The following is a 22359-nucleotide window of genomic DNA, read 5'->3' as shown; positions in this document are numbered from 1 at the left end:
TTGGTATCCAGTAACAGAAAGTCACAGCTAACAGTATGACCACAGGACAGGAGTCCAATGCCAAGGATTTTTGATTTTGCAATGTGGTTCCAGTTTAAGCCACTACTGACCTCAGCAGCCATGGAATCCAGGACATAAACAAGTAATTCCTCACCCACCTCAAGCAAAACCAGCCAGATTTGTGCAGCCCATCAGCAAAAGGGAACACCACATAAACCAAGAGACTTTGTCACTAGAACCACAAACTGAAACCACAAACAGGTCAGTGACAGGAAGAACTATTTGAATACACTAGACCCAGCTACAACCAAAGCAAGCTGGATCTGAGAGAGTGTTTATGTGTGACCAAAAGCACAGGGAACAGGCCAAGGCAAGCAGGATCTTTGGGAAACCAATCTTTGGAGGCTCACAGAAGCCACAGAATAGCTGAGGTTGGAAGGGACCTCTGGAGATGGTTTAATCCAACCCTCCTGCTCAAAGCAAGGTCAGTCAGGTAGGGCAAGTTCCTCAGGGTCATGTCCAGCTGAGTTTGACTGTCTCCAAGGATGGAGACTCCACAACTCTCTGGGCAGCCTGCACTATTCAATCACCCTCACAGTAAAAAGGTTTAATGGAACCTCCTGTGTTTCACACCCATTCCTTGCTAAGTTCATGCCCAATTCCTCTTGCCCTGATGAGTCAGTCTGTCTTTTTCCCCTATTAGGACTTGGCATTTCCCTTTGCTGAATTCCATGAGGTTCCCATTTTTCTGCATCTCCAAAAGCAATGAAGTACCTCTGAATGGTGGCAGAGCCATGTGTGCATCAGCCCCTCCTCCCAGTTTTGCAACACCTGCAAACCTGCTGAGGGCTCAGCCTGCCCCACCACCCCGTCACCAACGGGGATGTTAAACAGTTCTGTTTCACAATCAGTCCCTGGAGAACAGCACTTTTGGGTAGCCCTCAACTGGACTTCATGCTGCTGACCAGAATCCCTTGAGCCCAGGGGTTCACCCATTTTTCAGTACACCTCACTGCTCATTTATCTCATCCTTGTCTTGTCAGTTTGTCTATGAGAACATTGTAAGAGATCCCAAAAGTCAAGATAAAGCACAAGCACTACTCTTTCATCATCCACTGAGCCACAGCTACTACATTCCAGCTATTAGACTTCAGATGTTCTTCTGAAAAGAAATTTGATTAGAGAGATAAAGAAAAACAGTGATTTTGTGTTGGATTCAGAGAGTTACAAATGAAGAAAATAACCTGAGGCTTAACAAGTCAGCAGACCAGCTTCATGCAGAACAGAACTAACTATAATTTTTGAGTAAAATATTGAAGGCAGGTATATTCAAAATAGGGAAATCACAGCTTCATCACAGGAATGACCTTAAGAAAGCCTAAAGGAGCTAATGACATGAAAGAAAAAATTATATATGCTAAAGACTTTCTAAGATCATTCTATAACAGCTCTTCCCTCACATTAACTAGGTGAAGCATGATTTAAATAAAATTGGAAAAAATTTACATCAATTACGTGCTTTTGATAAATATGTTAAACACCAAACACTCTAAAATTAATTTGCAGAGTCAATTTGTTATGGAAAGGATTTGTTTCTGTTTGTCTCCAATACACTCATGCCAGCTGAGAATATGAAACAACTGTGAAGAGCCCAGTGTAAATTTACAGATAAAAGGGAAAAGGGGGTCAGAAGAAATCTGTAAAAATATTTTTAACCATTAGCATAAAGAAGAATCTCTCACAGGCAGAAAAATGTGAGGAGAAACTACAAGGACCAGTTGAGATCAGAAATTAGGAAGAAGCTGCAAATGTCATGGTTATTTCAGAAATGAAAGAAACAGCTAATACTTACCAAATTATCAGTTTCTGGATCTTCACAGAAAAAAGGTTTTCCTTCTTTCTCCTGCTTCCTTACGAAGTTTTCAATATCTACATCAAAACTGGCAGAAGTTGTGCCTTCTGAGCCTTGTGTAGATTCTTCACATTTTTCAAATAATAGTGCTAACAAGGGAAATAGAGGGTGCCTAGGAAAAAAAAACAGTTTAAATACGTGAGTATTTTCACTTATGTGAAAATTAAGACACCTAGCTCAGAAAAGCTGACAGTCACTCATGTGAGTATGGCAAGTTCTGGAAGAGACTGCATATAACAGCATTGGCTAGAGCAAAATAAGATAAAAGCTTATTTTCATTTTGATTTACCCCACTCTGGAGGCAAATACAGCAGTAAAATATGTATATATTTAATTAAAGAGAACAATCACAAGCAAAAAAGCTCTGATGTTTTAATTCACTGTAATTGAGTGGCACTGAGACAGATTCTTACAGTGCACTAGAAATGAGATTTAGGATTTACAAAGAGGATGAATGCAGATTTAAATGAAGCCTGATAAAATTAATTTATTCTTCAATGTGGGCCATACTTATACATCACGAAATAACTTTAAAAAATTGAGAAGAATATTCAGGCTGTGCTCAGAGGTCTCCTGTGAAATCATGCTCTAAGGAGAAGATTTTGTTAGCACAAGTCTGTAAATGAATGGATACATCTTTCTGCCTCAGGTTGAAGTTTTTTTGGTGTTTTGTTTGGCTTTTTCCTGTTTTGGTGGTTGTTTTTTGTTTTTTTTTTTAACCTGAAAACCAGTAATAATTCTGTCTTTATAAAGTAGTTAAAGTGAAAGAACACTTAACCCCATGAAAACTGAGCATACTGCTTAGCACAGCACTTTTCACTGAAAAATCTCAAATTAGTGTGCTCATACATCAATATTTAATCCATTTTGAGCTAATTACTGAGGAATAGATTGTTATCCCTAAAGAAAAAGGAGTAAAGATTGACCTAATTACAATAAAAGTAAAAACTCGTATTAAAGATAAAAACTACAATATGACAAATAGTGACCACAGTTTAAAGGCTAAAGCAGCTTTCGAAATTTGGCAACCACCCTTTAAAACTGCTGAAATTGAAAAATCCCACAAGCTCAGGAGGTTTTTCCTTGGCTGATGACTGACAGCGAAGCCTGTTTGGTCTCATTCTTCCCCTACAAACTATGGAGACAACAAAGAGACCACCTGATTTTAAGCTACTTATTATTTATTTATTAAAAACCCCCAAATCCTCTAGCCTATCCTTCACCCTTCAAAAGACAGAACAGGAGTCCATCACTACCTGTAAATGGCCTGCTTGTCTGCATCCATTGGAGTCTGAGATTCTACGGGGGCAGGACTCACCCCTTCGGCATCAGTTTCAGAGCAGCTGGGATCTTGTTCAGTTTTTAACTCTGTTACCACTTGCATCTGTAGGAAAAAAAAGAGTAAATCTGTAGCCCTGACGTAAAATAAGGATGCTGTTCTAAGGAAAGAGCAGTGCAAAGGGCTCCTAGATTGCCAGAAGGTTGGTGTGACTTGGCAGAGACACAAGAAGTTGTAGCAGCAACAAAACCCCTCTTTTAATCCCTGACACTTTTTGATGGATAAAGGTCATTTCCAAGTTTTAGCATTTGGCTTTAAAATGGGAATGAGAGATATTAGTAAATTGTTGAAGCATTTTGTCTCTGAAGTGGCTGTTTTTGGAATAGCCTAGAGTACATTGCTCCAAAAAGTTCATGGGAATGTCTGCATAAAAATCCTTTAGGATGAAATCAATGTAAAGAAAAGTTTATGCTCTTAAAATTTCTTTTTTATTTTTTACTGTGCATTGTATAAGAATACTGAAGAAAAGGATCTTACAGATTTTTCTGTCCATAAAATGCACATTTGCTTAAAAAGATCTGAAATATTCTGTGTTCCTCCAGTCCTTCAATTATAGGAGCATAACCTCCCATGATCTTTAGCACTCCTTTTTACACATGGCAAGAACCAAGTATTTTAGGGCTGTCAAACTACAGGAGAACAGCAATAACTCCTTCTACACATCCATTTAACCCACATTTATACCATGGAAAAGCAGCACAGAGCCACAGCTTCAACTGAGCACCTCCTAAATTGCTTTAGGAGCCTGGGTACACTTTGGGGTGCTTTGAAGGTGTTCCAAGTGTTTTTTTCATCACCTCCAGCTAAGTATCTTTTGGACTACAAGGTTTTCCAGGTACCTGAACTATCAAAGTCACAGTTTCCACCCCTCAGCCCAAACTCTTTGGTTTTCTCCCATTTGAGCATCTGCACCAAGACATGAAACCACTGCAATCTTTTCTCTTAATTCTCTTTTGTCTCAGGTAGAGGACAGACACTGTTCTAGGGATCTCCAGGCAGCCAGAACTGACAGCTGCAGAGATGAAGGCCTCCAGAAACTATTAGAGAACCTGATTTTAACAGAATTTAATTTATTTCCACATAACAGCGGCAGAAAAAATTATACTGTTCTTAACAGTCTGGGATAAGCAAAAGGTTTGTGCTTTATTACCTATTGGGGCCAAGCCATCTCCTAGAAAAATCAGAAACTGAGAAAATTCAGCATCTCCCACCCAACAGAGCAGCCTGCCATGCAGAGAGCTCCATCAGCAAGCAGAGATGATTTTTAAGCCAGAATGCTTTAAAAAAAAGTAATTAATGGACTAATTTCTTGGCTAATGACAGGAAGGAGGAGCAAATTAGTAAGGGATGACTAAGACAAGTGATTATAAATGTTGGCCATACATCTGCAGAGTTTGAAGAGAGGGAGTGTGTTCAGTTAGGGTTCTATTGCCCTAGGAGGAGGAAACAGCTCACTTAAAAATTCAAGTTTTTTTTTTCCTGTGGGCCATTTCCAAACTAGAAAAACAGCAGGCACCCAAATTACCTGTCTACCTTGGACACTAAGAACTTGAAATACACAACAAATAGGAAGAAAAAGCTCTCTACCAATCTGCTCTTTAGAAAAAAACGTATTTTACTTTCACTGCCACAGGATGGTTTGTATTTGCTGGAGGAATAAAGTCAAATATGTAAAGTAGGTGAGAGGAGAGAGAGAAATTAGAACTGCAATAAAAGAAACAAACAATAAAACTAAAAATCAAAAATCTGACTGCATTCAGATGAGCATTTTATAGGAGATGTGGAAAGTTGCTGGTTTTTTTCTGACTGCTCCCCATTGTTGCCATCTGCTGACAGAAGTACTTGTAGTTATTGCTTAGGGCTGACACAGAGAGGCCACCTCACCACTTGCCTCCAGTTAACAGCATTTTAATTTAGCAATTTAAAGTGTAAAACTACACAGCATGTCGTCCAAAAAAGAAACCAGATGACCAGATATACATGACTATGTTTCATTATTCCAGCTTAAACAATGCCAAAGAAGGCACTAAGGACAAAGTCACTATTATTTTTTTCCTCTCTTCCTAAGTGTATTTAGTTCCTAGAGAAATGAAAACACACCTACCTGTTGTCCATCTTGATAGTTGTCTATACTTAATGTCTGTGTTGCCATCATGGTTATTAAGACATTAAGTGTGTCAAATCATCATAAGCATGAACAAATATTCTTTAAAGAAAAAAAAAGTTAGTTAAAAAAGTGCCCACTTAGAATCCAGTTCTAAAGGGTGAAGAAAAAATAAAGGTAGAAATTCAGATTTATGCACATCTCTCAGAGAGTTTATTGATAACATCGGACACATCCAAATTCAAACAACAAATAAATTCAGTTTGGAAATATAACAGGTTTTATAAGCAAAAAGTTCATTGTCTCTTTGTATTTTAAAGTAAATTTTTTAGTAAGAGGCTGAGGTTTTTTAATACTCACAAGCTCAAGTGAACATTCATTTCTGCACTAGTTAACTGACATTCTAAGGTAATACTACATTAGAATTCTAATGCTAATAGAACTAATACTACCTAGATTTCTAATGAAATCTAGAAACAGGCAGGTTTGTGTTTCTGTGTTTTGAAAAGGCTCCCAACCCACTGAGCATCACTGTAACTGAAATAATAATAGTTAAAAAAATGATGAACCAAATGCAAAATGTTAAGGAATTCCCTGTTCACTTTTGGGTGTGAATCCCAGATTCTAAAGTAGGGCTGAAACTACTTTCAGAGACCAAGCTTCAAATCACTTCTGACATCAGGAATTTGCCATCCAAGTCATTTAAGGTTCAACAAAGAAGGGAACAATATCTAACAATTTTTAAACAATTGGGCCCACGTGATTATAAAGTTTCAAAGGGACCTAGGAATTCAGAAGTCTTGATTTCAGAGACATTTGATACTTTGGGAAATATTAATTACAATAGGATTTAAACACAAGTAAATGCATCATGTTATTCTCTCTAGGCATTAGCTGGAGTTTGGTGCCCAGATGAGTTAAATATTTTTAAATTAAGACATACCATAATTAAAAAAAAATAAATTAGCAAAGCACCACCACCAGATAGAGTGTACCCAATTATTACTTCACATTTCATTTTCTTGTCAGATCTGCAGCCATTACAACTGAAATCATGTAACTCATTAAGCTATTACCAGTAACTATTAACACAGAAGTCAATTTTCCTTGACACACAGAAGTTCTAATGTTTAGCTACTATTAAAAAATCCATATTAAAAAAGAAGTCAGAGCTCACGTGTTGAAAAACATTACATCCAGGTAATAATTCCAAACTTTTTGCTCTTTTTCACTTATGCCAGTACTGAAGAACTAAGTTTTAATTTTCACCACTTTAAGATCTGAAACAGAATCTTTTTTTTTTTTTTTTGCAATGTGTTCAATCACTACAAATTCTTCAACTATTTTTAAGTCTTTCCCTTATTGCATACTACTAGTGCATATGACAATTTTAAGAGAAATTTTTACATTTCTGGATATTTTCCCCTACAGATTATAACAGTCTCAAGTGAGTGTTTCATTTTGCAAACACAGGACAAATTTCAATGTTCCCTCCTTTGACAACAGTTTCAGGCACAGAGACAAACCAAACTCCTCAGGAGAAACCTCAAGCCTTACTTTGCATCAAATTCACTCAGTGTAATTCCTAAGTATGAGTGCAATTTTTAAAATCTTTTTTTAAACAGCTTCAAAGACCAGAGAAGTTCACCAAGATGATGTAAGCATGGCTTCCTCTACAAACCAGGTAATATCTGGTTTAACTGAACATCGGTATTCTTTCTTTGAAACTCCAAAAACATTAAAACTAAAAATAAAGGGAACAACCGAAGTGCACTCACTGATAGAAGTACTTCAGATGTTACATTTTTTTTTACAGTTACAAATAATTTAGTGTTAAAAGTTAAATCAGCATTTGCCACAATAAGTGAGATACCTCTCAAAATACTTTAAGGGAACACATTCTGAAGCATCAGCCCTGTAAGCATTTGTTTGATGTTTAACCATTTATTTTCTTCCATAAATGGCAGCTGACACAAGTGCCTGTCTGTATTGATGGAGTGAACAGGCACATAGAAAATGCTGCTTTTCTTCCTTCTCAAAAGGCATACATTTAATTTATGACTGTGACATCCAAAGCATGGACCAGACTACCCTCAAAATAAAAGCAGAACAGTTGAAACGATCAACAGAGCAAACACAATTTAATGATTATTTTAAATCTAAGTCCCACAGAAAACACTGCTAAAGAAATCGTTTAACTGTGGGAGAAAGATGAAATTCTTAGGCAAAAATGAGAAATTCTCAGGCAAAAATGAGAAAATTAAAGTAAAACAGTTGTAGAAGAGGAACAAAGTCTTAAGAGTTCACAGGGACGTAAGATCATACTTGTGGCACGAAGAAAAACCTGGAGAGGGAGGCCACAATGATAATACATGTAAATTGGTAAAGACAGTAGGACATGGCAAGAATTTTTGGAGAACAAGGCAAGCTGGACTAACTCCTCCTTCCAGATTTCCATAATGAAGAGACGTTCCACATCTGGAAGGCCCTCGGGCCACACAAAAGAAGAAAGGAGGTGCACAGCTTTGAGCTAGATCCATAGATTATTGCACCTAGAAGGACTTCGGCCATATTTTCTCCCAGAGGGATGACTGGAAGGAAATCTACATGAGTATATCCTTTATTTCCCACAAGAGCTTCCCCTCTGACTTATAATTACAGTAGAAAAAGATTAAGCTATTAGACAAGATAGGAACTGATGAGATTTAGTGAAGACAACCACTGCAAATCAAGAAGAACAAATTGAGCTAATCACACACTTAAATTGAGGCAATTAACTGAGGAATTACTTCTCTTCACTGAAAAGAAACATTTGCTCATTACTCAGTAGAGGCAAGAAACAAACTGTGTTAAACTTTAAGAAAAGTAACTGAGAAGGTATTTACAGATTCGGGTTTTATGCCCTCATTTGGGATGCAGCACCCGGGGCTCGTTAGCAGGCACAGCCCCAGCAGATGCTCGGGCTGCAGACAGCGATGGGGCTGCTATCGCTCCCAGATGTTTATCATTGCCACGGCTAATTACTGCCACAGCTCCTCCACCGAGCTCACACAACACGTGGATGCTTTCTGATCCTTTTTACACCGAGTCAGCCACGCTGGTTCAGGCCTCTCCCTGCCGAAGGTGGCTGTGATGGAAAGCAGCTGACTTGGTCTGAAGCAGTCGCGGTGCACTCGAACAACCCCTGCTCTTGGCTGACCTACTCGTGTGGTCATTTCTGGCTCGTTTGTGTCCATTCTCAGCTCACAGACCATCTCCAACCAGCACACTCTACCTCAGGACACAGAGTATTTGGGTATCTGAGGTGAACCCAAGAATATATGACTTCTGGACGTCTTAGCTTTCAAAATGCCAGTTATTCTCTGTGACAGAAATCGAGAGTAGAGGGAAAACTGTGTGTTTGTGTTATATTCAAATATATATGTTATGTGCAATAGGCATCATTCGCGCCTATAGAGTGATATATGGATAGGAGTTTTATATGATTAAATATAGACGCAAAGCAAGCGAGCCAGGGCAAAGGGGGAGGCTGTCTCTTATGTGGAAACCATTGTAGACAAGGCTTCATTTACAAGTGAATACAAGCGGCTCGCTCGGAGAGGGGCCGTTTCTTGAGATAATCTAGGAACAAGCGATGATCGTCCCAGCAAGTACCCGGGATTGGAATCGCTGGAATCTCCGGGGGATGCATCTCAGTGCCGGCTTCCCGTAACTCCATCATCCACGTACATCGCTTCCCGGACCTCGGATTGTTCAACCCGGCGCACAGAAAAGGGACTTTATGAATATGTGGGACTTTGAATGGAAAAAAAAGGCTGATCACCAAAATCCCGGCCTCAAGCAAAATAAAAACTGTATAAAAACTGCTCGGGCAGGACGGGTGGTGTGGAGCACAGGAGAGACTCTGCTAGAGTGGTTGAACCTGTGTCTCACCCAGCGCCGATCCCGGGCTGGGCTCTGTCCTTTGCTTTGTGGCTGGCTCAGATAGAATTTGATCTTTGTAATAATTTTTTTTTTTAATTCGGCTCGGTCAATTTTTACCTATAACTCTTACAAATAACAAAAATAACCTGCTGGTCTGCTTCACACAGAACAGAACTAACTCATTCTATTTATTTTGAAAGCAAAGTGTGTAGAAAACCCAAGGAAAAACTTAAGGTCATGTAACTGGAAGCTGATGCATGACCTGCAATCAGAAACTCCACTGATACCTGTGGTGAAAGGGAATTCATGAAAGATCTTGGTCTACAAAGCAAAGGGGGGAAAAAAAAGGAAGCCTTTTATAAAAGGAGATATGAAGTGAAAATGTAAAGCAGAAAGGAAGCTAAATGAAGAGGGGTAATCATAATTAGAAATGTGGAGAGTTTGTGCAAGTTGAGTATGTAAGAGAAGAGATTAAACGTGAGCTGAAACATACACACAAAGTGATCACTTAACATTCATCACTCCGCTGGCTTGTTCCACTTACTCCTCCATAATTAAGGGCACGGGGACCACCCAGTAACGTTAACAGAGGTACAAGTGAGCTGCTGGAGATCAGTGGTATCATTTTTAACATATACAAGCTACAACAGATGTTTGTAAGAGATATAAATAGTTATGCTTCAGGCTACGACCTAACCACCAACCCTCTTAGGGTTGAAGGAACTACCCAACAGACTTGTTAACAAGTAATCATTCCTTCTAATTTTCCCTCATACATGTTTCTTTGAAGTCCTTCAGAGAGAAATGCATGACTGGCAGATTCGGCATGGCTCTTTGTTCATTCTTATTTAAGTTTAGTCCTGGCACTTGCTCTGTAACATTAGATCCTTACATTCACACAGCAAGTTAAAAAGAAACAAAAGTCAACTCTCTTTGACACATGAAAAGCAACTAGAACTGGCTTCCTTTTCAACGCAATACAGGATATTTATTTCCAGGGCACGCTTTTTTCTGAAGAAGATAAAATATTGGCCATGAGAAAGCTGCTCACCTCTTTCCTTCAATGAGTTGAAGACATGATCTTGTTCCAGCACAGAGATCCCACTTATGTACAAGGTGGAAGACAGAAACCTAAAAACCAACAGAGAAATAGTCAGAAGAAAATAACACCTTAGAACACACATTCTAAGACTCAATATGTTTTTTTTAAATTGTTTTACTATGTGGTTCCCTCATCAAGTGTTAATGAACAGACAGGAATTTTTTGCACGTTTTGCAAATCTTTGCACTGTTAATAATCTCTAATCACACCCATTATCCCACGCTTGAACTTCTTATCCCATTATTTGATCTTTCTGTCATCTTATTCCATTCATTCTCTACATTCACCTTTGTCTCTGCTGACACCTCCAACAGAAGGCTCCATTTGGATAATAACTCCCTCACTGTTCAACCTTCTTATTTTACGCCTTGGCTTGGTGTCTGTCTGCCAAGACTAGGAAAGACACATCTCAAAAATAAAACCATGAAATGCAAATAGGAGTAACTCACCACTGTTGTGAAAATTAAGCATGAAATCAAGAAAGGTGAGAGATTTTTTTTCCCTCCCATCTAAATCTCCTTCCATAATAATTTGAATACAATCCATGATAAAATCAAAGTAGATGCTAGAAATGGGCCATGGTTAGGATCCTGTGTTCTGTAAAGACAGGTTTTCCTGCAGTATTATTTGGCCATTTTAAAAAGCTTTCAAAAAATTACCACTTAAACAGCACCCATTTGATTCAGTGAAGCTACTTTTAAAAAGTAGTAAGGATTGTGAAAGCAAAGTAGCAAAGATTGTGAAAATATACTTAGAAAACATAACTGCTGAAAAGCATTAAAAACCATCTCCGGAGACATTCTAGACACTAAGGTTGCACAGAGGCCACCAGAAATTAAATGATGGCTAAAACACAGCTGAGATCTTGAATCTGATTATCTCTGTTTCCCACACAGATAAAGTTCACAACAAGAACTAGGGAGAAAGTAACTCCAACATTTTTGAAAGCAAGACGAAATTGATCTTTGAATTTGTCTTTAATTAAAATTTATGCACGTGCTGTTTTCCAAGAGGTGATGGTTTTCAGACAAGTTCACAGAAAAACAAAATGTGAAGGGCCACTCAATCTAGATGCCTTCTCTGGTTCATGAAACCTGGTTCTAAACAGAGCAGGGAAGGTATCTGAGGAGTTTTAAGGCAGTTTAAATTTCAGCCATTGGCTAGAGACTGAACACTGAGCAAGAAGGACTTTCAGCCCAAAGTGATATACCTGGTCCCGAAGGTTCAAGGAGCAGATGACATGTTAAAAGTTCTTACCACCTTTCCTTAAACTGTCAAAGATCTATGTCTTCAGAAAATGGGCTTCTCTCATTTTTACAGCTTCTTAATTCAATTCTGAGGACAGTGTAACCCTCTTACTCCCTTCTTCACATGCCATGAATTTTGGTATTCATTCTCACTTCAATTTACTGGGCTACTTTCAAATAAAAGACTTCTCACTATTCACGGCATCTTCAGAACAGAGGCCACTGACAGATAAATCAGGATAGATAAATAGATGAATTATCCATTCCTTGTCTCTGCTCAGACATAAGGAGTACTACTGCAAACCTGAAAATCCTGCTCCTGCACTCAGAAATAACTGCAGCCAGGAACTGGTGGGACCACTGCTGCCAGATCTGGTTGGTCCAATATTCGGTGTATGGAGAAGTAGCTCTTGCCTGCAAAGCCTTCAGCTGAAACTCTGGAAACAGCAAATTCCTAGGCAGTTTATGAGATATTGAGGGCAGGAACAAAGAGGTGCTAAAGAAATGCAGGCCTGGGTGAAAGATGCTGCAGAGGGAAGGATGTGGCTGAGAAGAAGCCAGAGGATGTTGCAGTGATATTGCCCTCTTCAAAGAGACACTGGACAACATTTAATACTGCTAAACCCTAAAACATATCAGACAAGAGAGATCTGAACTTGCAGATGATAATGTCTTCTTGCACATTTCAGTGGGGGCAAGAAGAGGGAGCAGATACACCTGTTACAGGGTGGAGACAACACCAAGGTACTGTGGCGTCTTAACCTGGACTTGCTATTGCCAGTTTTTGTTTTTCTTTAATTCCTCTGGCAGACAAGCTTTAAAGTAATGCCATCATAATAAAAATACCTAACTATGAAACCAAAACAAAGGGCAACTTGCTTTGTCTCTCAGAAAGTGAATCAGCACTCAGGCTTTAACTACAAAGTAAAACAGAAACTTGTTCATTCAAGCTCTGAAGAGCCCTCGTTTGAGTCATCCTCTCATTCTGCATTTCAGATAGCAGGAAGCAAAGACCTGTGAGTACATTCACATGAAGAAATACAAGCAGACATAAAGATCCATGTATTTTTATAGATTCAAATAATGATGGTAATAATTGATTCAAATAATGAAGCAGTAAGTAGAGCACATGCCAACATCCAGGATTCATTCCACCTTTGCTGCAGTCCTGACCTGCCCACGCAGAGTCATTCACAGAAATTAAGACAAACAAATCAATATGAAGTTGATACAGACAAGTTTATTAAAACTGTGCTCAATGAGGATGTTCTCCTCATTCAGCACCAAGGTGGCTTCCATTTCCTCTGTCTCATGTACTTAAAAAGTACAGTCATTATTTAGAATATTATACTTTTAAGAAAGACAATGTTCCTGTTCAGGAACATAATACCAGCCTCAGGGAGTTCCATCACACAGATACAGCCACTCTGTTACTTTACAACAGCTATGCTGTCAATTGCCCTGGGAGTCAAGCCCTAAAAAGCCACAAAACCAATTTTGGCCTGCAGTAAAATGAGATTTATTTTGTGTCACTTTGTTCCCTTTATTGTTTGGTGGTGCAATAGAGTTATTTATATGTTAATCTTGATGAATATGAGATTACATTAAAAAATGAATGCCAATTATACTTTTAAGAAATGGAAAATTAAAATTAAATTAAAATCCACAACTAAAGCTGAATTTCTGCAGAATTACAGGCTACACTCCAAGCTACCATCAACCTTTCTTTACATGTAGGATTTTGAACATAGATGCTATGTAATAGTGACTTTATTCAGCAAGGCCTCTCCAACAGTGTATCTACTGCTTTGCTGTCCCATTAATCTTTCCTAGCATCCTCTTTTCATATCCCTCCATCTCAGATCTTAACAATCCATACAAAGTATTCATACCACAGGCCACCTCCCAAGCACCACCACACACTGTCACACAGCATGACCAACAACAAATCATTACCAGATTTATGCTCCTTTAGCAACTCAATCTTTGTTTAAACTCTGCTTTTAGTACATTTAATTCTATAAATTCTCCTATTTGCAAGTACCAAATTAAAAAAAAAAAATATATATGTATAAATGTGCCGCTTTGTAAGCTAAAATTGCATATGCTGTTAACTGATAAATGAATATTAAGGATGCATAGATCATAGCAATTCCTCCAGGCACAACAACAGAAACAAAAAACTGAGTGAAATCTTGGTCTTGTGAAGAACTCCAGCTCCTGATTCTGCACACATCCTTGGTGTGTACACCAGCATATTTCTAGGGAATGGTGCAAAATCATGGGTCACATTCCTGATTCCATGTCATCACCAATTTACTACAGTCCTTCTTAACAAAGATGAGAAAGAGGAGGAATTCTATCCAATCCTTCGTTCAGAAATGAATATTTCTAAAGTCAGAAAATCATAAGATCATGTGTGCCAGGTATCCAGCCCCCAGGTAGCTCTTGGAATTCTGGAAGGAAATCCTCAGGTTGCTCTCCTACAGTCTGTGAAATAGAATCCTCATTCTTCTGACTATGGAAAGATCCTCAAATTCAAGGAACTTCCCGCAGCATCTCATTTCTCCTACCCAATTCACACTGTAATTTGACCTGGCTTTATTAGCACCATAAAGTAATAGTAAGGAATTTAGAGGACTAAACAGCAATTTTGGCAAGAGAAAAACGAAACTTGGGGGAAAGGAAACCTCCCTCTTTAATTGTTCCAAGACTCTTCAGGGATTAGGGTATGAGGGAGCAAAAATATTTCCCATCACTCCCTCATCCACCACCAACACTCACATAATAAATGAAGATTCCTTTTTTTTCTGTATTCTTAACACTACAAACAGAAGGACTTTATGGGTCCAGCACAAGAATCTTCACACACACACCATGAATCCTCACACACATTTATTGTTACAGGACAGAGAAGGATTTTTTTGCCCTCATTTTTTACCCAACGTGATTTCATAACTTGTTGGACTCAAAAATCAGGAAGATGGTGTCACATCTGCCTTGCTGCTCTCGTAGCAAGAGGGTAGCATTGGAAAGACTCCAAACGCTCCTTACATCCCAGAGGATGTGTATCAGCACTTCCACAGCTGGAACTGATCCTGTACAACTCCTGCTTACTGATATTTAGTTACCTTTTCAAACCAAATTTCAATTTAAAAAAAGACATAAACAACTCAACAAACAGAAAAAAAAAAAAAAAAAAAAAAGAAAAGGTGAGAACTCTACCACCCTCACCATTTTTCTGGCATTGCCCACATGGATAAAGAGGGTTGCTTATGTCCTGGACACAAATCCATCCCTCTGCCACTGAAGCCTTTGGAATATCCACACGAGCACATCCCAAATTTCTTACTTTTGGAGACACTCATGGAACCATCTCCTTCCAGGCAAATTAAACGAAAGCAACAGGAAATCCTATTTTAATCATGATTTGCATCAGCAACCAATAAACTATGACTGAAATGAATCTTGTTTTGTGTTTATATTTTGTGGTTTCATAAGGAAGATGCAAAACAACCACCAGCCTCTCTGCCTTTATTGCTATTGAATACTTTACAATGTGAGCAGTTTGTGTAAGCATATGTTATGTTTTCCAACATTTTTATTATAAAACCATAAAAGTTTCCAATTATTCTATGAAAGGGTGAATTCCTGATGCTATTGAAGTACAGTTGAAGGGTGACTAGGAGTTTTATTTAAATAATAAATGCATTTTAAATGTGCTTTGGATGTTGAATGGGTAAGAAAATGCCCTCTACACATTTTTGGCATTTAAACAATTCATCACGATCAAGATGTTCCCTTATCAATTATTTCATTTTTATATATTTTATGATTTCTGGAATAACAACCCCATTAATGAATCAAGCATTAACTTGGACTAGCCAAAAAACCTGAAAGTGACACAAAATCCTGGCCTTCCAACCCTCTGTGAAATCCAATTCCAATCCATCACTAACTTTTCCAGAATCTTCCCTGTTCTGACTCCAACATTTGGTCAATCCTGAAAAACTAACTTTGTTTGCTAAGTTTAGGTCTTAAAATGAATTGTTATTTTCTTTTTAAAATGAGGATGAAATAAAAGCTCTTCCCTTTCCTGCTCCACTCTTGCTTCCCACCTCTCCCAAACACAAGTCTCCATCCTTCCAGGAGTCATGACTCCTGCCTAAGTGTTCTGGGGTAAAGAAAGACTATTTAGGACTAAACTTACCCATTTACTGTCTCTTAGAATCATTCTTAAGATGCTGAGTCATTTTTAAGTTGGCAGAATAACCCTGCTCAAACATATTCATTGTGGCAAATTTCAGTACGACTAAGAATTAAGCTACTGAAATCAACACCTCCAAATAACCATAATAATAAAAGATAAACAGGTAATCTTCCTTCTAGTATTGCTACTATCATGGTCTAGACCACATAAAAATGGGCTAGAAAACATAAATTAAGTGATCACAGACTGACCCAGAAGTTCTTTAGTTACAAAAACACACAACAAGGCACACACATTTTAATTCCCCTGTTCTCTAGGCAGGTCAAAAACATGTAAAGATCCATTTTCTGTTCTCCAATTGCCTCTGTTTCCTTGGAATATAAAAGGCTTGGACTTTATTTTTCAGCAAGTATGATAATATCCTTTTCCCTTTGCTTTGTTTGCTGTGTAACTCATAAAAAAGCCAAGCAGGATGTGAAGTATAGCCACACTTCCTAGCTTCTTCTGCCCTCAAGAAAAAACACAGGCAATTCCAAAACCTCACCAATAAAATAAAAATTGGAATTTGGAGGTTTAAAAGAAATGGATCCCTCTTTCAGTACACCAGAAGTAAGCTGCCATATTCTACTTTTTGCCTGAATTTCCCATCAGCTGCAGAAGAGAGCTGCAATCCCTGGGCACAGCAGGGAGAGGGACAGTCTGTGATCATCACACTCAGCTCCCATTTTCAAAAATCACCTTTTGACTCTCTGTGTACTCAAACAGCCCTCAGGTTTAACAGCAAATACCTCTTTTGTACACTTAGGTACTAAAAAATGAGAACACCACAGCCTGGAGCAGCTGCCACATCAAACCCCAAACAATGTGTTCCTGTGAAGGATGAGAACCAACCATGCCAGAACAAGATCTGAGTTGTATTTCCCTTTCCAGCACCAATGTTTGCCTCCCAGTGCCATACATGACATGGGATCCCCTCTTTGCTGGCAAGGGAACCAAGTTACTGCCCCTCAGCAACTTCATGAAAATGTGCCACAGCACCATAGTAACAAAATTGGCATTTCCAGATCCGTGGTGCCATTATTTTATTTTCCACCCCACCTCTGATCTACCTGATGAATCCCGTGTTCCACAGTTCTGGCATGAAACCACCTCAGTGAACAAAGTGAAGAACCTGCTACAAGTGTGAATATTTCACTGATCAATTACCCTGGGGAGATCTAAAATAGTCTGGGTAAAAGATTTGGGCAACATCTGGCATCAAGTAAGCAAATGAAAGAACTCCATCAGCAGCTTTTTCTCCTTGCTCTTGGAATCCTCTTGCTTAGAAGAGCAGTAAGTTGTTTTACATTTTGTACAGCACTGAGCTGTGGCAAAATAAACCCCTCTGAGACTTCTCATTTTTAAACCTACAGACTCTTTGAACCAAGTGAGAAGTGAAGTAACCAGCTGCTGCAAGAGAAGTAACATTTGCAACATTTTTAATTTCACACACAAAAAAATTGCATTTGGTCTTACTTAGACCAAAATAAAAATATTAATCTGCTTTACTGTAAGCTTTCACATATGTGCCAGTTTTGCAGAGGCAACATTTGGCTGCCAGACCACGACATAATATTCTGAAATACAATTTGGACTGCTCCACTCAGGACATTAACATGGTCATTAGAACAGGCAGTTCCAGTGCCACAGTGGTGGCTCTGTGATCATTCACCCTCGGCCACTAATACAGGCTTTAATTTCACCAAAGAGTTACTCTTTTCCAGGAAACTGAATTGCTCCTGAACACTCCCAAACTTGCTGTGGTAGCAATCAGAATTATTAGGGCTTTATGAGAGCACTGCATTTACAGCACAGAAAAATACAGTTGGAAAGCAAAATTCTGAAGAAATTACAGCTTCCAGAAGACTAACCATTTTATAAGACTAAAGCATTTAAAATAAATTAAATTTATATTTCATTCATTCTAAACCCCTTTCAGTCCCATCATGGAAGATTGCAAGGACTTAGCTTTAAAACGTTATTTTTATTTAACCCAAATATTACAAATTGTATTAAGAGTACAAATCAAAGCTCTAAGTACTTAATACCAGCTTGACTTTTTACATGCCAAGTGAAATTTCCAAATAGAAAACAAAATCCCCACTAACCCTAACAACAACAATGTACTCAAAATGTGAAGAATTCTTGAGTTTTCTATCAGCACATGGGAAATGGTAACAAGAAAAAATTTCAGCCCAGCAAAACACATAAGCATGGATTAAAAAAAAAAAAAAAGCATGGCCAAAATCCACTGGGGAGATCAATGAGAAATTATCTGAAATAAAAACCTCCAAGATCTCAGTGCAGCACACCAACCCCTACTTTACCCTGTGACTTTCCCTTTTTACCCTGTGACTGCAGAACACTGAGCTCTGCCTTTCACCACTGAACTGGAGATTATATAAAGAAAACACAGTAAAACCTACACTGAAGTTTTCCTGTGGATACTTTAATTATGAGATGACAAGAAAATATATCAAGTGGTGACAGTCAAAAAAAAAAATACTGCATAGTTCATAAAATAAACTGAAGATAGAACATTCACGAGAAAAATAATTCGAATTATTTTGAATAGATTATGTGAAATGTTTGGGGGATTTTTTTTCCGTCTGAAATGTTTGAAAAGTTGAATGTAATGATTCTATATGTGATTACACACAGACTCAGAAAAGGATAAATCTGCAATTTTACTTGACAGAAAATGCACTCGCTGTTGCTTGATACTGTAGCAATGACAGAGTCTGGAAATACACATAAGGATGGATTTCTGATACAATCACAACATCTTGTTTCCTGGTTCAGTGTAATCCATAAAATTCACACGTGCAGCTAACAGGGACTGACCAGGGCTCCATGCAGCTGCAGAAGCCATCTCACTTCAACCCCACATACAAATACAGCTAAAGGGATGGAACCCCACAGCACAGGCAGCCCATAAACAGATTATATCCCACAGAGGACAGGGAACAACCTGTGAGTGCGTGCACAGTATGGAGAACAGCAGGGTGTGTGGATCCCCTAAGCCACAGCTGTTACAATTCTCCTCATCAAACAATCTACACTAGTGAAATTTTGTGCAAGAGAATGCTCGAGAATAAAATTAGGAACTAACTAAATGTGCATTTTTTTTTTTGTAAAAAACTAAGAAAGGGTTTTTTAAGTTAAAAAAAAATTAAATGAGATATTTAGCGTACTTTGAAAGTGACCTACAGCCTCTAGCTCTTCTCCACAGGATTTTGGTCCAAGTGTTTTCCAACATCTAGAACATAATGCCCATGTTCCCTATTCCTGGGATCGGTTTAATGGAATGCACACAACCTATTCCAAAGAGGGGCAAGGACAAAAAAAAAAAAAAAAAAAAAAAAATCTTGCCTGGGCAGCACTCAAGTGGATAAAAAAAAATCCAACTCATTCACTTTTAAGGGTTTTATAGCAGATATAGTGTCTTGCACTAGGAATAAATTATTTATTGCCCCATCCCTAGAAGTGTCCAAAGCCAGGTTGGACACTGGGGCTTGGAGAAACCTGGGATAGTGGAAGGTGTCCCTGCCCATGGCAGGGGGCTGGAACAAGATGAACTTTTAGGTCCCTTCCAACTCAAACCATTCTGGGATTCTCCCTCCCTAAACCACATCAGTCATTTACTCAGACAAAACTACAAAAAGGGACTAAAAACTTCAGCAGCAGCTTAAAAAAATAAGCGAATACTGTGACCCGTCTCTAAAATTACACTACATATCACCATTTAAAACTAAAGAAAATATTTAATAAATTGATTTTTTTAAAAATAGCAATAAGCTATACAGAGAATTATCACACGAACGTGTTAACTACTTATACTGTGATATTGTTAATTGACGAACTCCGGCGTGGTGGGAGCGAAGGAAAGCCACGGACTGCTCCATGAGACCCGGGACATGTGGCTCACTGAGGCAATAGTTGGGGATAAAACCAGCGCTTGATTTATTATTGTTTACACATCCCCAGCAGGGCCTCTGGGCAGTGTCAAGTCTCAGCTCCTAATTGCGGCCGCGTAAACACCCGGCAACCCTCGGCCTGGCTGTCGGGAAGGTGTCTGCTCACAACCCAGCCGGGAGACCACGGGGGTCACACCGAAAAGGAGCCAGAAACCAGGGAGAAACCCAGACCGGCTCTGCGCACGCCGGCCCGGCCGGGCTCCGCTTTCTATGAACGCGGGAGGAGCATCCCCCAGAGCGGGGCACATCTCCGCCTCCCCTTCCTGCTGCGCCCCCGGGGCAGGGCAGGTGTGGAGGGGCAGAGGGAGCCCAGGAGGGAGAGGAGGAGAGCGGGGCGCAGCTGCCGCGGCCGTGCGCGCCCGCGGTGCGGCCCCGGAGCCCCCGGAGCGCCCCCCGTTTCCCCCCCCCCCCCCCCGCCTCCGAGGAGCGGCCAGCACGGCGCTGCCCCTTTAAGCATCGCGTCGCCTCCTCTCCCTCCCTCCTTCCTTCCCCCCCCCATCCCATCGCCCCCATCTCCTTCCTCCTCCTCTTCCTCCTCCTCCTCCTCCGCGCGGACCCGCGCGCGCTCCCGCGTCCCCTCCCCGCGCGCGCCCCCGCCGGGACACAACGGGCGCACGGCGGCCGTTCCAGAACCTTCCTCGCTTCGCTCCCCCCCCCCCCACTCCCCACACCCCTCCCCGCTTTTCCCCTCCTTCCCCTCCCCGCGCCCGCCACCGCCCCTTAAACCCCCCGGTCCGTGCGAGCGGCGGCGGAGCGCGGGTGCCCCTTTCTCCGCTCGCCGCCGCCGCCGCCCCGCTCGCCCCTTCCCCAGCCGCTCTGCCGCTTCCCCGGTGCGGCCGTGCCCGGGCGGCGGGCGCGCCGTGATGGACGGCGGGGCTGGAGCGGGGTTTGAGTGACAGCGCTTACCTCGGGTGCCAATCTTCGTCACACTGACAAGCGGCTGCAGCAATCGGGACCCGCACCGCCGCCGCGCGCGTCACCGCGCGCCGCCGCGCCCGGCCAATCGCCGCCCGCGCCGCCCCCGACGCCACGGCGCGCCTCATCAATATTCATCGCCCTGGGGCGGGGCTTGGGTGCACCGCCCCTCCGCATTGGGGCCGCCCGTCTCTCTCTCATGAATATGGATGAGGAGGGCGGGGGAAGCAGTGAGGGTGAGGCCACGCCCCTCGCTGTGTGTGAGGCGGGGGGATGAAACCATTGCTGGGGGTGGGGGGAGGAGGGAGGTACCAAGTGGCTCCGCCACGAGGGGAGAGGCTGCGGCCGCTGTGGCGGGTCCGTGCCGCGTTCCCTCGGGCAGTGCTTGATGCTCGCCCTTGGGTCGCCTCAGGGCGCTGCTCCCCGGGCTCGGGAGAGTCCCTTGCCTCGGCTGTGGGAGCTGCGAGCCCCCGCGCCCTGTGAGGTGTCCCCGGGAGCCGCGCAGGGCGGGCGGGGGTCGCCCCGGGGAGCCCCGAGTGCGGGAGCCGCGCTGGAGGCTCCTCACAGGCTGTCCAAGGAACTTCTCCTCCGCCGTGCGTGGGGTGAAACTGCCCGGCTGATCCTTGTGACCCTCCCAGCCCCAAAGCTGCGCCCCCTGTTCTCCCGAAACCCCCGAAGTGCGGGATCGGAGTGAGGGCGGACCTGCGCCGCCCCTCAGGATCCTGCCCGCGGGTCAGGCACTGCTCGGGTACTGCCATGGCCTGAAATAAACATACTGACCACACGTGGGGTTTTTTTTGTACTGAAACTCCGCTTGGGGGGAACCAGTGCTGTCACAGCTTCTTCCCCCAAGAGTTACCGCTGTTAAATATTCCCCCTTTTCCCAAACCATTCCTATGTAAGGGATAGGAAAGTGTCAGGAATGTGCCTTCAGGCGGGTGCCCTATGGCCGTTTTCCTGTTGGGATATTTAAAAAGAGACTCTGCTGTGCAAAAGGGCTGGAATGCCTTTGAGTCGTGCATGTCACAGGTGATGGATCTGTCGTTTTCACCTTGTTCTCATTCTCAAGACTTCTGAAAGATCATCCCCACATCACCTCGCTGGCTTTGAGAGCAGAGGTTTGCCAGAGGAGGAAGAAAGCGACACATAAAAAGCAAATCTCAATTTAGGAAGCTCAGTTTAAACCCAAAGCAGTTTTACTTTCAGGTCCCTCTGCGAAGCCACCACTGGGAATCTACTTGATTGTCCTGTACGCGGTAAACTGGGAATACCCTGCATTTTTTCATGTTCCATGTCTCTCCCTGGTTTAACAGTAGCAAGTCAGCTATTTTTTTTTTTTGGTTGTTGTTTTTGGTTTGGTTTGTTTTTTTGTTTTACATAACACTTTCCCGGGCCAGGCCACTTTTTAAAGATCTGGCTAATAGTTTGGCAATAGAAGCAGCTACTTAAATGTTCCTGCATGCCAGGTGTGCCCTCAGTCCTCTGCGCGTCACTGCTGTGTCAAGACCCTGCTCAGCCAACACAGTTGCTTCAGGAATCTTGTCACCCTGTCCACACTGCCACCATTTGTCCACTGACAAAACAGTTGCT

General features: G+C 41.3%; 1 protein-coding gene across 6 annotated transcripts in view; it reads right to left on the bottom strand.

Annotated features, from left to right (window-relative positions):
• PKNOX1 (PBX/knotted 1 homeobox 1) overlaps window positions 1–20845 on the bottom strand; it is a 40215-nt gene extending 19370 nt beyond the window's left edge. For 3 of the 6 annotated variants that reach the window (XR_008435714.1, XM_053970382.1, XM_053970378.1), the window contains exons 1-5: window positions 20761–20813; window positions 10331–10410; window positions 5356–5457; window positions 3169–3296; window positions 1853–2024 (exon numbers count right to left, since the gene is read on the bottom strand). Coding sequence is in view for 5 of the 6 variants with exons in the window: in XM_053970382.1 (XP_053826357.1) it covers window positions 1853–2024; window positions 3169–3296; window positions 5356–5406 (351 nt within the window). In the remaining variant the exon portion in view is untranslated. Of the gene's footprint in view, window positions 1–1852; window positions 2025–3168; window positions 3297–5355; window positions 5458–10330; window positions 10411–10668; window positions 10740–20760 lie in introns of those variants that run through there. The other 3 variants (XM_053970380.1, XM_053970381.1, XM_053970383.1) reach the window with 3 other exon arrangements.
• Window positions 20846–22359: the final 1514 nt, after the last annotated feature.

Source organism: Vidua macroura, chromosome 2, assembly GCF_024509145.1.
Source record: "Vidua macroura isolate BioBank_ID:100142 chromosome 2, ASM2450914v1, whole genome shotgun sequence".
Taxonomy (NCBI): Eukaryota; Metazoa; Chordata; class Aves; order Passeriformes; family Viduidae; genus Vidua; species Vidua macroura.
The sequence above is the reverse complement of the archived record's forward strand: the minus strand, read 5'-3'. Positions and strand labels throughout refer to the sequence as shown.